This window comes from Jaculus jaculus, chromosome 1 (genome assembly GCF_020740685.1).
Source record: "Jaculus jaculus isolate mJacJac1 chromosome 1, mJacJac1.mat.Y.cur, whole genome shotgun sequence".
In the NCBI taxonomy this organism is placed as follows: domain Eukaryota; kingdom Metazoa; phylum Chordata; class Mammalia; order Rodentia; family Dipodidae; genus Jaculus; species Jaculus jaculus.
In genome coordinates, this window is record NC_059102.1 from 158320602 (window position 1) to 158335476 (window position 14875).

Here is a 14875-nt window from a genome sequence, read left to right on the forward strand (position 1 = left end):
GACAAATCAAAAAAACAAAAAAAGAAAGTTTAATTAATTAATTTTCCTTTTTTGAGATGGTGCATTGTAGCCAAGGCTGGCCTCAAACTACTAATCCTCCTGCCTCCATTTCTCAAGTGCTGGGATTATAGGTGTGCACCACTATACATGTTTCTCTTTCTCTTCCAATGGAGCCACCCGGACTCAACCTCGGGGCTCCAACCTGATGGCCATACCTGATCCTAATCTTTGCCCAAAGGTCCCACTCCTTAACACGGCAGGGAGATTAAATTCCCACCCTTCCCACCCTCACAACCAAAGGTTATGTTTCAGTACTGGAAACCTGGGGGAGAACTCACACCATATGCACAGCAATGCGGGGCACAAATTTCAGCCCTAACAAATTTGATTGGAGTTCTGAGTAAAGAGCAGACTGAGTCCCTCTGCCTGGAATACCAGAGGCTGTGGTTAAGCACTCTGTGTTCAGGCTTCCTGTTCCTGAGCAGATAATGCCCGGCTGATTGTGGTAGGAGTGAGCGTGCCAGCTTGCACAGCCTCGGTTGACCCCAGTAATCTGAAATCTTTTTTTTTTTTTTCTTAAATAAAGATAGATATAAAGATTCTGTAGTGATTGGGTTCCATGTTTCTTGGCAACCCACACAGATGGGTTTATTCTGGCTTATTGATTCGAGGGGAGATAGTCTGTTATGGAAGAGGAAGGTGTGGTGGCAGAAACAGGAGGCTGGCTGCTCACATCACAGCCAGAGTAAGGATGTAGAGGACAAACAGGAAGTAGAGGACGAACAGGAAGTAGAGGACGAACAGGAAGTAGAGGACGAACAGGAAGTACAGGACGAACAGGAAGTAGAGGACAAACAGGAAGTGAGCCAAGACTACCAAATCTTGAGACTTGCCCCCAAGTGACCCACTTCCTCCAGCAAGTCTCCACCTCATCAAGGTTCCACAACCTTACCAAAGAGCACCACTAGCTGGAAGCCACCTATGATATTTTTACTTTTTTGTTTTTCGAGGTAGGGTCTCACTCTGGTCCAGGCTGACCTGGAATTCACTATGTAGTCTCAGGGTGGCCTTGAACTCTTGGCGGTCCTCCTACCTCTGCCTCCTGAGGGCTGGGATTAAAGGTGTGTGCCACCATGCCCGGCTGATATTTTACTTTTAAACCACAGCAGAGACCTTGGGGCTGTCTGCAGGGTGTGGCTGCTCCTACCCTGCATCCCACACTGTAGCAGCAGCTTCCAAGGATGTCCTCTGCTCCCTGTGGACATGGGCCACTTCTGGGTCCTTGACCTCTAAGGGAGGACTTGCAGCCTTCACAGCAAAGGCCACTACACTCTTGGCCAATTCTGCAGAAGTTCAGCTTCTGGCCATGGCAGGGGGCGTCATCTATGCCGTCATCACAGCCCTGTGGGCTGAGGGGGATGGGCTATCAGTTCACTCCTCCACATTTGGTGGGTATTGAGAGAGACCAGGGGTGGGAGGAGTGGCAAGTGTCTTTCAAGGACCTCGTGTTCTCTGATTCGTTCATCTTGCCTACTGTGTGGCTGGGCTGGGCAGGGAGTAAAAACTGTTAACCCTTTCATAAACTGGTGATCCACCAGGGTCCATGTGTCCACAGCCTCAGGGTCAAGGTCAGAGATGTAAGCTACTGGCCTGCAGGGGAGGGACATAAGCATCAATCTCTGAATGAATTAAATCTCCCCGCCACCACCATAATGTCAGAACCCTAACCCTGAGTAGCTGTGAGCATGACCGTGTTTGGAAGTGGTGGCCTTGAAGATGGCTGAGGTTAGACGAGGTCATTGGGGTGACCCTCATCCAATATGACTGTGACCTTATTAAGAAACGAAACTGGAACACAGAGAAAGACACTGAGGGGGACATGAAGTAACAGGACAAGGCACCAGTGACAAGTCAAGGGATTACTGAAGCCACAAGGCAGCTATGGGAAAGGTGAGAACAGTCCCTCCTCCATCAGAGCCCTCAGCAGGAACCCAGGCTGCCTACACCTTGATCTTGGACACTTCCGGCCTCCAGATGGTTCTTGTTCAGGCAATGTGTTTTCATACATCCTATAGATCCGCCCTCCCTCGCAATGTTCCCTGCAGGTGGGAGCTGCTTGAGGAGGCTGCCCCTGGGACAATGGCCAGAAACCCCGGTACGTCCCGTCTCCCACCCCACCCAGTGCCGGGCAGCGAGAAGGTGTTGAGAACCTTGACTGGCCACTGTCCTCTTCCCCTGGTAACTCCCCTTGTGCCTTTGGTATGCATGCAAAACTCAAAAGCCGGGAGATGGCTGGACTCACAGGCAAGAGGCAGGGGCTGGGCAGCTTATGCCCTGTGTGAAGTGACAGGACAAGTCAGGGTGAGGGTGGGCAGGCGCATCATGATGGGTGGGTCAGTTTTGGGGTACAACCTGTGCAGGTGACCACTGTCTGTCACAGGGTGAATACACTCTCTTTTAGGACCCACTTTGAGGGAGGTACGGTACAGAGACTCCATAGCCTCAATGCACCAGGCAGACCCTCAACACTAAGGCAGAGAGGCTTCTCCCAGGCAGAGCTGGGTGGGAGCCATCCGGCCTGTGGGGCTCACTGTGTACCTGGTAAATGCGAGCTCGTGGCAGCTGCAGTCACCCCTGCTGGTAGGAGCTGGGCGAGGGCTGTGGGGGTATGGCCAGGCAGCTGGGTCTTCTGTCTTCCCAGCCCACTGTGAATGGGGAAGCTGGAGATGTGTGTGTGTGCCCACGGCTGCAGAACCCCAAGTTAATGCAAAGAAGGGTTTAGCTGGGGCCTCCCCCGCTTAGGGCATGGCCCTCTGGTTCTGATCTCCTGGGCTTTGAGCCTGCAGGTCCACTTCCGGTGGGCTGGGCTATGGCAGGACCTTCGGTCTCACCTGTCCATCAAGTGTGTGATGTCAGTAACCACAGGGCCCAGTCTGTGCTGTCTGGGTCCTCGGTCTATCCCAGTTCCTCTTGCTGCCTCTGTCCTTCCTGGTCCCTGCTGCCTCCAGGTCGTTGATTCCCAGCCTTTGTCTTTTCAGCTCTCTGAGAGCCAATTGCCTGGGGGAAGTAGTGGGACCCCCCCCCCAAGTTGCCATTCTAGCCATAGTTGCTGTCCTAGGGCCTGCACAGAGATCACTTCCTGATTCTGTCTTCCACCATGCCCTGGATGGGCCCTAGCAGCTGGTAGAGTGGACCCTGTCTTTTGAAGTTTATGCCCTTGAGATGGGATGTGGGCAGCAAAGGATTACTCATCTGTCTTGACCTGTTCTATGCCCCACCTGCCCCTACAGCAGCATAACCTCACGGGGTGGAAGGGGTTGGGGACAAGGTACCTTGGGACCTTTACCGTAGATTCCAGCACTTGCTGCATTTGAGGGCTCCTGTCCCTGTGTTCACCTGGCACTGGCTATACGCACAGGACCTGCTCCCATGGGCAGCTGTCACCTGGGGCATCTCTTAAAGATGTCATGGGAGCCATCCTTTGCCATTCTGGGCTTGCTTTTCGCTTCCAGGCCTTTCTAAGAGGCTCCCCACATCTAGGCAGCCCCGGTGGACACTTGGTAGAGGACTTTGAGCAAGGACGCCACGGGGAAGACACGCCATATACTTGGGTGCTCAGAAGAGGGGCCCGGCTGCCCCGGGCAGACACCGCAGCCACTTCCACTGAGGCCCCGGTGCTGGGAGTTAGACTGTTAGTCTGGACCTAGTGACAACATACCCATGGGACAGCCGTGAAGCCTCATGAATCTGGTTCGGGTCCCCTGGGCACTTGGGAATGGACACAGCCCCTGTCTGCCACCTGGGCAGCTTCCATAAGAAAGCATAGGAGTGCCCCCCTTCCCCCCCTCCCCGTGGCCATATTTAGCACTTTCTTAAATCCTGAGAACTCCAACAATGGTACAGAACAGGATTTGGGGCAGGGGTGGGGCAAGAGGGCGTCTGAATTCATTTACAGATACAAGAACGTGACTCAAAGCAAAATGGCTTAACCAAGTCTATAAAAAGAACAGCCAGGGCCCTCAGACGGACCGAAGCATGCTGATGATTTCAGGATAAATGACTCTGCAGCATAAGGATTGAATTTCTCCCAAAATACTGCCGTGGTGTGTGGAGAAGGAAAGGGCTGGGAGAACAGGGGGCCTTTGAAGGAATTTTCGGGGCAGCGGAGCCAATCAGCAGGCTTGAAGCTCCCTCTCCCTCTCCTTCCCTTGGCCCCTACCTCTCCAGCCCCCTTCTCCAGACTTCTCTCGCTGGTCTGCTACAGGACGCCACCTCGTCCACCCACCATCCACCGGCTTGGCTCTCGGGCTCCCGCATGGGTCTGGGAGTGCTGAGCGCCAGGTACGGTGAGCGGCCCTGAGGAGGTCAGCGGTCCAGGACCACAATGGCTCAAATGCTGTGTTGGCGAGAAGGCTTGCCCAGGAAGGACATGCTGAGGGTGGGGATGGGGATCCCCAGTGCAAGGGCCAAGCAAAGTTGGAGGTGATGGGGCTAGGTCAGGACAGGGGCAACAGCAGTTTCCGGGGGACCATACTGACTTCTTGTGGTACTGCCTGCTGGGGTTAATAGCATGATGCTTCCCACCTTCAAGATGCTCCCCACATGCAAGATGCTCCCCACATGCAAGGTGCTCCACCTGCATGATACTTCCCACCTGCAACATGCTCGTTACCTGCAAGATACTCCATCTGCATGATGCTCCCCACCTTCAAGATTCTCCCCACATGCAAGATGCTCTAGCTGCAAGATGCTCCCCCTGCAAAATGTTCTCCACCTGCATGTCAGCTCCTTCTACCAAAGCAAATACCACAGCCAGGAAGCAGCAGACATCTACTGTCCCCTCATCCTGGTGGTTAGAAGCCCCAGACAGAGGTGGCTCTTCCTGAGACCTCCCTCCTTGGTGTGCAGATGGTGTCTCCTCTGTATGGCTGTGACCTGACCCCTCTTCTATAAGAGCACAGGTTGGATTTGGGCCACTCTGTGACCTCATCTACCTGAATCTCCTCTCAAGAGACCCCGTCTCCAAACACAGTCACGTTCTGAGGCAGAGTTCAGGACCTCAGTATATGGGTTCTTGGGGACACAATCCAACCCTCACCCAGTCACAGTCAGACTCTCCTCACGGGGGGTGAGTTGGTGGGCTTCCTTCAGATCACCTTCTACATTTCTTCTGGATCTGAAATTCCAAGGGTCTGTCACCATCTTACGAAAAAAAAAAATCCCTATCATTCAACTAAAATGGTGTCTCTTGGTGGAAACTTTGAGTTTTGTATCAGAGTAGGTAGGATGGAATGCAGGTGACCCCCACCCTTTACCAGAGCAAGTGGTGACATCTGAATAGGGCAGGTGAAGGCACAGTGGCATCTTTGTGCCCATCATTTTGTGAGAGGTGTGCCTGGCTGTCGTGGAAGAGCCAGCTCACGCCACAGGCCAGGTGGCTCCGAGAACAGTTTATCTTCTCGCAGATCTGGAGGCTAGAAGTCAAGGCCCCTGCAGGCGCAGGCGAGGCTCCCTCCTTGCCTGGGAGGCAGCACTCTCTTCTGGAGGCCCGAAAGGTGAGGAGAGGGAGCACCCTGGTGCTTGTGTGCGCATGCATGTGGGGGCCTGAGGAAACCCCGGCTGCTGATCTTTAGGTGCTATTCACCTGGTATTTTGTTTTTTTCTAAATAGATATATTATTTATTTCTTTGAGAGAGAGAGAGAGAGAGAGAGAGAGAGAGAGAGAGAAGGAGAGAGGCAGATGCACACACACCGAGAATGGGTGCACCAGGGCCTCCAGCCACTGCAAATAAACTCCAAACACATGTGCCACCTTGTGCATCTGGCTTATGTGGGTCCTGGGGAATCGAACCTGGGTCCTTAGGCTTCACAGGCAAGTGCCTTATCCTCTAAGCCATCTCTCCAGCCCCTTAATTTTCTTTTAAACTTTTTTTTTAACAGCTTCCATACTTACAGAAAATAAACCATGACAATTCCCTCCCCTCCCCTCCCCCACTTTCCCCTTCACAAATCCACACTCTATCATATCCCCTCCCCCTCTCAATCAGTCTCTCTCTTATTTTGATTTCATCTTTTCCTCCTAGAATGAAGGTCTTGTGAAGGTAGTACCAGGCACTGTGAGGTCAAGGATATCTTCGTCAATTTGTGTCTGGACGATTGCATTGAAAGCAGTCCTACCCTTCCTTTGGCTCTTACATTCTTTCCACCACCTTTTCCACAATGGATCCTGAGCCTTGGAAGGTGTGATAGAGATATTTCAATGCTGAGCACTCCTCTGTCACTTCTTCTCAGCACCATGGTGCCTTTTTTGTCATCTCACTGATCACTGCCATCTGAAAAGTGAAGCTTCTCTAACCAAAAGTGAGAGTAGCATTAACATATAGGTATGAATCTTCAGAAAGGTGCTGACAGGGCAGACTGTTGAGCATAATATATGCATTTAGCCAGACACCAGCAGACTTACTTAGTTTTATTTATTTTTTTGAGAGCAACAGACAGAGAGAGTAAGAGGCAGATAGAGAGAGACAGAGAATGGGCGCTCCAGGGCCTCCAGCAAACCAATTCCAGATGCATATACCCCTTGTGCACCTGGCTAAGGTGGGTCCTGGGGAATCGAGCCTTGAACCAGGGTCCTTAGGCTTCACAGGCAAGCGTTGAACTGCTAAGCCATCTCTCCAGCCCTAGTTTTATTTTATTTTTACATTTTAAATTTTTTTATTTTGTTTTTTTCTAGGTCGGGTCTCACTCTAGCCCAGGCTGACCTGGAATTTACTATTGGAGTCTCAGGGTGGCCTCGAACTCACAGCAATCCTCCTACCTCTGTCTCCCACTGCTGGGATTAAAGGCGTGTGCCACCACACCCGGCTCCTAGGTTTTTTTTGTTTTTGTTTTTTTTTTTAATCTAGGCATGAAAATTGCCTGACTGGGCTGCACTAGCTGGTCAGCAAGCCCGGGGATTTGCCTGTCTCCACCTTCCCAGCCCTGGGGTCACAGGCACATACCTGACATGTTGTACAGGTTCTGGGGACTGAACTCAGTTCCTCATGCTTGTGCAGCAAGCACGTTGTTCACTGAGCTATCTCAGGCCTGGGATCTCTTGTCAAAGACACACATGTAAAGATACAGGATGTATCAGGGCCGGGCCCATCCGTGGCAGCCAGCCTTCGCCCACTGCAGCGAGGTACCTGAGATAACTAAGTAATAGAGAGGACAGGCTGATTTCTGGCTTGCAGTCTTTGAGGCTCTAAGGATTGGCGGGCCCCTTGCTTTGGGCTTATGACATGGCGGCACTGCAGAGTGGAGTGTCTTGCTTAGGTTATGAGCCAAAAGGGGCCCTTTGGGTACATGCCCCCATTGACCTGAAGATCTCTCCCAGGCCTCATCTCCTAAAGGTTTCCTCCTCTCCAATAATACCACTCTGAGGACTCAGCCAGTTAGGTTTTGGGGGTACATTCAACACCCAATTACAGTTGATCTTGTGTAGCATACCCGCGATACCTGACAGAAAGAAACATCTTGCAGGAGAAGTGGTTTACTGTGGCTCACAGTTTCCTAGGGTACAGCCCGTCATGGCAGGGCAGCCATGTCAGGGGGAGCACGTCTCCCTGTAGTGGTGAGAGCACATGGCAGACATGATATGTGGACCAGGAAGAAGGGAAGAGAGTGTAAGGAAGGCTGTGCTATAGCCCTCAAGGACCCACCCCCCCAGCGGCCCCCCAGTGGAGCCAGGAACCCAGCTCCTAAAGTTTCCACCCCTTCCCAGAACAGTACCAGCATCTGGAGACCAGCTGTGTCAACCCATGGTTTGTAAGGGACAGTTCTGATTCTAACCACGACACCCGCATTAATTAATTAACATGCGCGCATGTGTGTGAGTGTGCAACGCACCAGGGCTTCTTGCTGCTGCAAACCAATGCCAGACACGCGCACCAGTTTTTGTATGCCGCTTTATGTGGGTACTGGGGAACAGACCTCAGGCTGGCAGGCTTTGCAAGCAAGTACCCTTAACTGCTGAGCCATTTCCCCAGCTCCTCTGCTTAACTTTAACTTGACCTCATTTAACTTTAATAACTTCCTTAAAAATCTTATCTCCAATCATAGCTAAGGCTTTAGCATAAGTGTTTTATTTATTTTTATTTATTTATTTACTTTTAGAAGCTTAAGTGTTTTGAAGAAACACAAACGTTTAGTCCATAGCACACGTCTCTTCATTTTTCTTATCTTTCACCAGCTCTCCTTTTGATTTTGTGTTGTTGAAATTGATGCCATTTTCAGATAGTGGGATCACCACCCTTAACACATCATAAACTGGCTTCTGTCCTAATCTCTTCTCATAAAGGGCACCTGTCATTCGGGATTTAGGTCTACCTAATGACTGATGAATCTTGCCGTCTGACTTGTCTTACGATGCTTTCTACCATGTGAAAGATGTTTGCTTTTACTGTTTGGATCTTAAAGAAAAATATTATATATATATGTGTGTGTGTGTGTGTGTGTGTGTGTGTGTGTGTGTGTGTGTGTATCAATCTGTATGTATATAATTTGAGAGAGAGAGAGAGACTATACAGGACCTCTTGCCATTGCACATGAACTCAAGGTGCATGCACCACTCTGAGAATCTGGCTTTATGTGGGTACTGGGGAATTGAACCTAGGCCATAGCCTTTGCAAGGAAGTATCTTCAACCACTGAGCCATCTCTCCAACCCAGCTTGAGTCATTTAAAAAGTATTTTTAGATATTTATTCATGAGCAAAGAGAGAATATATGTCCCAGGACCTCTTCCTACTGCAGACAAACTCCAGATGCAAGCAACACTTTGTGCATCTGGTCTTATGTGGTACTGGGGAATCAAACCTGGCTCATCAGGCTTTGCAAGTAGCCATCTTTAACTATTGAGCAATCTCTTCAGCTCATCTTCTTTTTTAAAATAAAACTTATTAATTTATTTTCATTGACAAATTCCATAATTGTAGGCAATAAACCCAGCTTTCCCCTTTGCAACTCCACTCTCCATCATATCCCCTCCTCCTCTCAATTAGTCGCTCTTTTGTCTTGATGGCATCATCTTTTTCTCCTTTTATGATGGTCTTGTATAGGTAGTGTCAGGCACTGCGAGGTCATGGATATCCAGGCCATTTTGTGTCTGGAAGAGTGCATTGTAAGCAGTCCTACCCTTCCTTTGGCTTTTACATTTTTTTCTGCCACCTCTTCCACAATGGACCCTGAACCTTGGAAAGTGCCAAGAGATGTTTCAGTGCTGGACACTCCTGTCACTTCCTCTCAGCACTATGGTGCTTTTTGAGTCAACCCAGAGGTCATTGCCATCTGAAAAGAGAAGCTTCTCTAACCAAATATATGGATATGAGCATGAAGATAAGTGCTTACAGGGCAGTATGATATATGCATAATATATGCATTTAGTCAGACACCATCAGACATTACACCCCTAGGGCTCATGACCCCCACCCCCATCATAGGTTTTCAGTACCAGGCATGTGTTCCCTCCTGTGGAGTGGGCCTCCAGTTCAGTTAGAGAGTGGTTGTTTTCCCCCATAACAGATATGCCACTATGTACCTGTTGGCTCATTTGGCCTGGCTAGTCAAATTTAAGGCTTGCAGTGTTCCACTGTTGTTTATCTCCCCTGATGACTTCTCTCCCATGGAGCTGCATGCAGCATAGCTTTTTCCAGCTTTCTGTCAGCTGGTCTACAGGGAGAAGGTTTTAAGCTCAGCTCCAGCAAGATTTCTCAGTGACCTTGCAGCCCAACTATGTGGAGTCTTTAGCAATAGGGTCTTACTGTCTGTTCCTGATGGGAAACCAAGAGCCTTAACAATGGCTTATAATGTTTGGGGTCCAGCCTCATCTTCTATTTTGGTATAACCATTGTTTCTGCCTCATATTATGCAGGTCTTTTGTAGGTAGCATCAGCCACTGTGAGGTCATGAATATCAAGGCCACTTTGTGTCTGGAAGACAATATTTGTGAGCACTCCTCCCCTTCCTCCAACTCTTCCATTCTTTCCACTACCTCCTCCTCAATTCCCTGAGCCTTAGAGAGTGTGATAGAGATACCTCACTTAGTGATGAACACACCACCGTCACTTCTTCTCAGCCCTTACATGAGTTTGAGTCTTCCCAGGAGTCACCGCCATCTGCAAAGGGAAGCTTCTCTAACCAACAGTGAGACTAGCATTACTATATTGGGCATAAACTTAAATCTTTACAGGGCAAGTTGCAATGTATTATTAAAAAAGAATCCTTCCACATCCTCTTCTATCATGTGTATTATTATTATTATTATTATTATTATTATTATTATTATTTTGCTTTTCTCATTTGAATCTTTGGGGCTTAACCTGGTATATGTGGTAGAACTACCACCTATTATAATCTTACTCCAGCTGACCCAACATGATCTTTTTCTCATGGACTAAAGTTCCAACTATTCTTAGGATGTGATTCACAGTCAGTGGTCTATCTATCCATTTCTGTTATCACATTGCTTAAATGGTTTATATGTGGTTCTGTGTCTTAACATCTGCCAGGATAACCCTCCTCTTTGGTCCTCTTTCTTTTTGGAGTTTTCCTAGATATTCATCGTTTAGAGGTGTTGCAGTCAGGTTTGCATTGCTGGTAGAAATCACCCAGTCAAGAGCAGCTTGTGGGAAAAAGAGGTTTATTTTGGGTTACAGGCTCGAGGGCAAACTCCATGATGGCAGGGGAAAATGATGGCATGAGCAGAGGGTGGACATCACCCCCTGGCCCACATAAAGTGGACAACAGGAACAGGAGAGTGTGCCAAATACTGGCAAGGGGAAACTGGCTATAACACCCATAAGCCTGCTCCCAACAGTACACTGCTTCCAAGAGGCGTTAATTCCCAAATCTCCATCAGCTGGGAACCTAGCATTTGGAACACCTAAGTTTATGGGAGACACCTGAATCAAACCTCCACAGGAGGTATATATGTGTGAGTATAGTGTGTACATGAGTGTTACAGATGCACCCCCTCAAGCACACTCACTCAGAGGCCAGATTAGAATGTCAGATGTCTGCCACTCTTGTCTTCTTCCTCGTTGTTTCCTTCAGATGGAGCCTCTCAGTGAACTTGAGATGGAGTGTCTCAGTGAACTTGAGATGGAGTGTCTCAGTGAACTTGAGATGGAGCCTCTCAGTGAACTTGAGATGGAATTTCTCAATGAACTTGAGATGGTGTCTCTCAGTGAACTTGAGATGGAGCCTCTCAGTGAACTTGAGATGGAGTCCCAGTGAACTTGAGATGGAATTTCTCAATGAACTTGAGATGGAGCCTCTCAGTGAACTTGAGATGGAGTCCCAGTGAACTTGAGATGGAGTCTCAGTGAACTTGAGATGGAGTCCCAGTGAACTTGAGATGGAGTCTCAGTGAACTTGAGATGGAGTCCCAGGGAACTTGAGATGGAGCATCTCAGTGAACTTGAGATGGAGTCTCTCAATGAACTTGAGATGGAGTCTCTCAGTGAACTTGAGATGGAGTCTCGTAGTGAACTTGAGATGGAGTCTCTTAGTGAACTTGAGATGGAGTCCCCCAGTGAACTTGAGATGAAGTCTCTCAGTGAACTTGAGATGGAGTCTCTGAATGAACTTGATATAGAATCTGTCAGTGAACTTGGAGCTGTGTTTTTTGGTGACATTGGCTGACCAATGAGCCCTAGTAATTCTCCTGCCTCCAACCCCTCAGGACTGGTTGTTACAGGAGTGCATGGCCAGACCTGGCTTTTGACATGGGTGCTGGGGATCAAATTCAGGTGTCCATGCTTGAACAGCAGGCACTCTTACCCACTGACTCATCTCCCCTGACCCTAGATTATTTTTGCACACAAATTTTCTTCCTTTTCTTTTCATTCTCTTTTCCTAACTCTTTCTCTTCCTTTCTTTCTTCATTCCTACCATTCCTCCTTTTTCCCTTACTTTTTCCCTTTCTCTTTCTTCCTCCCCTTCTTCTCTCCCTCCCTCCCTTCTCTTCTGGCTCTTTCTGGTGGTTTGATTTGTGTTTTTGCTCAGTGGCCACACATTATTCATTGTCTGAAGGCAATCTCGACTAGGTCTGAACAGACAACGGTCACAATTGTTAAATAAGTAAACATGTCACCACTTCTATAGTGTCCTTTAGGTTTTACATCTTTCTAAAGCTTTTAAATTTTTGACAATTTCATGCACATATATAATGTATTTTGATCATATTCATCCCACACTCTCTCCTATCCCTCTCCCACAAAACTCCTTCCCAACCAATCCCTCTCTTCATGATTTTTTTTCTTCTTTGCTTGTGTATGTGTGATCCACTGAATTTAACTGGGGTTGCCTGCATGAACTTGCTGGGCGGTTACTTTCTGGAACACGGGCAACTTGCCAGCACCGACACCACTGAAGAACATGGCACCCCCTTCCCCAGCAACCATCAATTACCAATAACTCATCAGGGAGCGGTGGGCCTATCGCGTCCCTCTCTCCCATCCTTGGCAGAAAGTTGATGGGCTACCTGCACAGGAACCCACAGCCGCTGTGAGTTCGTGAGTGCAACAGCCACGCAGTGTCCAGAAGACAGCATTCCACAGCACCCCTCCCCGCCCCCCCGCTCTTCTGCCCTTCCTGCTCCTTCTTCTGTGATGTCCTCTGTACACTAGACAGGGGGACACAGATGTCCTGTCTAGGGCTAAGCACATATCAGCCACTTTTCCTCAACACGTTCACCAGCCATGGGTTGAGACAGGCTCTTGCATTGCTGGTCTGTTACTCGCTGTGTAGCTCAGACTAGCCTTGGAGCCGTAACAATCATCCTGCCTCAGCCTCCAGAGTGGTCCGATTACAGGCGCGGACCACTGCGCTTGGCTTGCTTCTCCACGTCAGACCCACCAGCTTCCTCCATGCTTTCCCCCTCATTTCTTTTAATTCTTGTCTGGGTTTGCATTCAGTACCCTGCTTCCTGGAGAAAGTGAGATCTTCCAGGAGCCTCTACAGCGGCTTCCATCTCTCTGGTTGAATCCTCAGCCCTTTTCCCACAGCCCATCCTGTCTCCCTGCAATAAATGCCCATAGTCATGTATGGCTTTCATAGGAATTTTCTTCTGACTTTATCTGGGTAATGAAAAGTGTCTATGTCCATGGGGCTCAAGCTACCCTTCTATGGTGGTTTGATTCAGGTGTCCCCCATAAACTTAGTTATTCTGAATGTTAGGTTCCCAGCTGATGGAGATTTGGGAATTAATGCCTCCTGGAGGCGGTGTATTGTTGGAGGCAGTCTTATGGGTATTATAGCAAGTTTCCATTTGCCAGTGTTTGGCACACTCTCCTGTTGCTATTGTCCACCTGATGTGGCCTGGGGGTGATGTCCACCCTCTGCTCATGCCATCGTTTCCCCCATGCCATCATGGAGCTTGCCCTTGAGCCTGTAAGCCAAAATAAACCTCTTTTATTTTTTCTTCCTCACAAGCTGCTCTTGGTTGGGTGATTTCTACCAGCAATGCGAACCTGACGGCACCACCTTATAATCAACTGGAGAGAACTGGAGTCCAGACCTGAGGCTGTCTTCCCAGTTGTTCAGTCTTCTTTCTGTTTTTTAGTAGTTTGAAGAATAAATCTCTAAACATCCTTTTATCTTTTTGGGGGAGAAAAGTTATCAAAGCAACAAGTGTGTTTTTCCCATATAGTACAGCTTCTGATTGTATGTGTTTATATAGGTGTATGTGAAATCTGTTTTATTTCTTGGCATATGGTATATGTTCTTGTGTGTGCAGATGTGTGTGTTCTGTGTGTGTAGAATCCAGAGGAACATAGTGTCCATTTTTTACTTGCCAGCCTGACTCTCACTCAACCAAGAGCTACCATCTTTGGCTATTTTCCCAGTCAGTAATCCCTGGCAAGTCTCTGGTCTCCACTCTCCGCAGGACCGGGGCAATAGCATGTGCGTTTTGCAATGGAGCTCAGGTCCTCTCAGACCCTCTCAGTCCCTCCTGCTTACACAGCAAGTGCTCTTAACTACTGAGCCACCTCTCCAGCCCCAATTATTATTGTTACTAATTTTCACTGTAGCCTGCTCTATAGCAGATCTATTTTGCTGCCTGTGGTATCCTCTCTCAGAGTCACTTGGGAGCTTCCAGGAATGTAACCTGTCATCTGGAATCAATAAGGTTTCGTCTACTTTGCACCCTGCTATTTATTTATTTATTTATGGTGTGCGTGTGCGGGTGTGTTCATGTGTGCATGTGAGGTGCAGTGTGCGTGTGAGCAACCTCTGGTATCAGCCCTCATCTCTCAGCTCGTTGGAGGCAGAGTTTTTCCGTGCCCACCGCTGCGCATGCCAGGCTAGCTGGCCCTCGAGCTTCTGGGGGAGCCTCCTGCCTCCACCTCCCATCCTGCAGTAGGAGCTCCGGGGTTATAGACGCTAGCTTCACTGCATCCAGCTTGATGTCGGTCCTGGGGATCTCAATTCAGGACCTCACGCTTGAGTGGCAAGTGCTCAGCCCACTGAATCATCTCCCTAGCCATCCCCAAACCATGCCATCACCAGTTCTTAAAAAAATGTAGGGCTGGAGAGATGGCTTAGCGGTTAAGCGCTTGCCTGTGAAGCCTAAGGACCCCGGTTCGAGGCTCGGTTCCCCAGGTCCCACGTTAACCAGATGCACAAGGGGGCGCACGCATCTGGAGTTCGTTTGCAGTGGCTGGCAGCCCTGGCGTGCCCGTTCTCTCTCTCTCTCACTCTTTCTCTCTCTGTCGCTCTCAAATAAATAAACAACAACAAAAAAAAGTTAAAAAAAATGTATTTGTCTTTTCCATTTCTTAAACATTTTCATACATTTATCTAATGCATTTTGATACTGTTTTCCCAGTTACCCTC

At 48.8% G+C, this 14875-nt stretch overlaps 1 protein-coding gene across 1 annotated transcript in view; it reads left to right on the forward strand.

The window, feature by feature from the left end:
- The first annotated feature begins 1366 nt into the window (after positions 1-1366).
- The window catches only part of LOC123455350 (aflatoxin B1 aldehyde reductase member 2-like), a 45708-nt gene continuing 32199 nt past the window's right edge, over positions 1367-14875 (forward strand). The window contains exons 1-4 of the mRNA XM_045136147.1: positions 1367-1452; positions 2106-2238; positions 3513-3674; positions 4265-4346. Of these exons, the coding sequence (XP_044992082.1) occupies positions 1367-1452; positions 2106-2238; positions 3513-3674; positions 4265-4346 (463 nt within the window). The remainder of the gene's footprint in view (positions 1453-2105; positions 2239-3512; positions 3675-4264; positions 4347-14875) is intronic.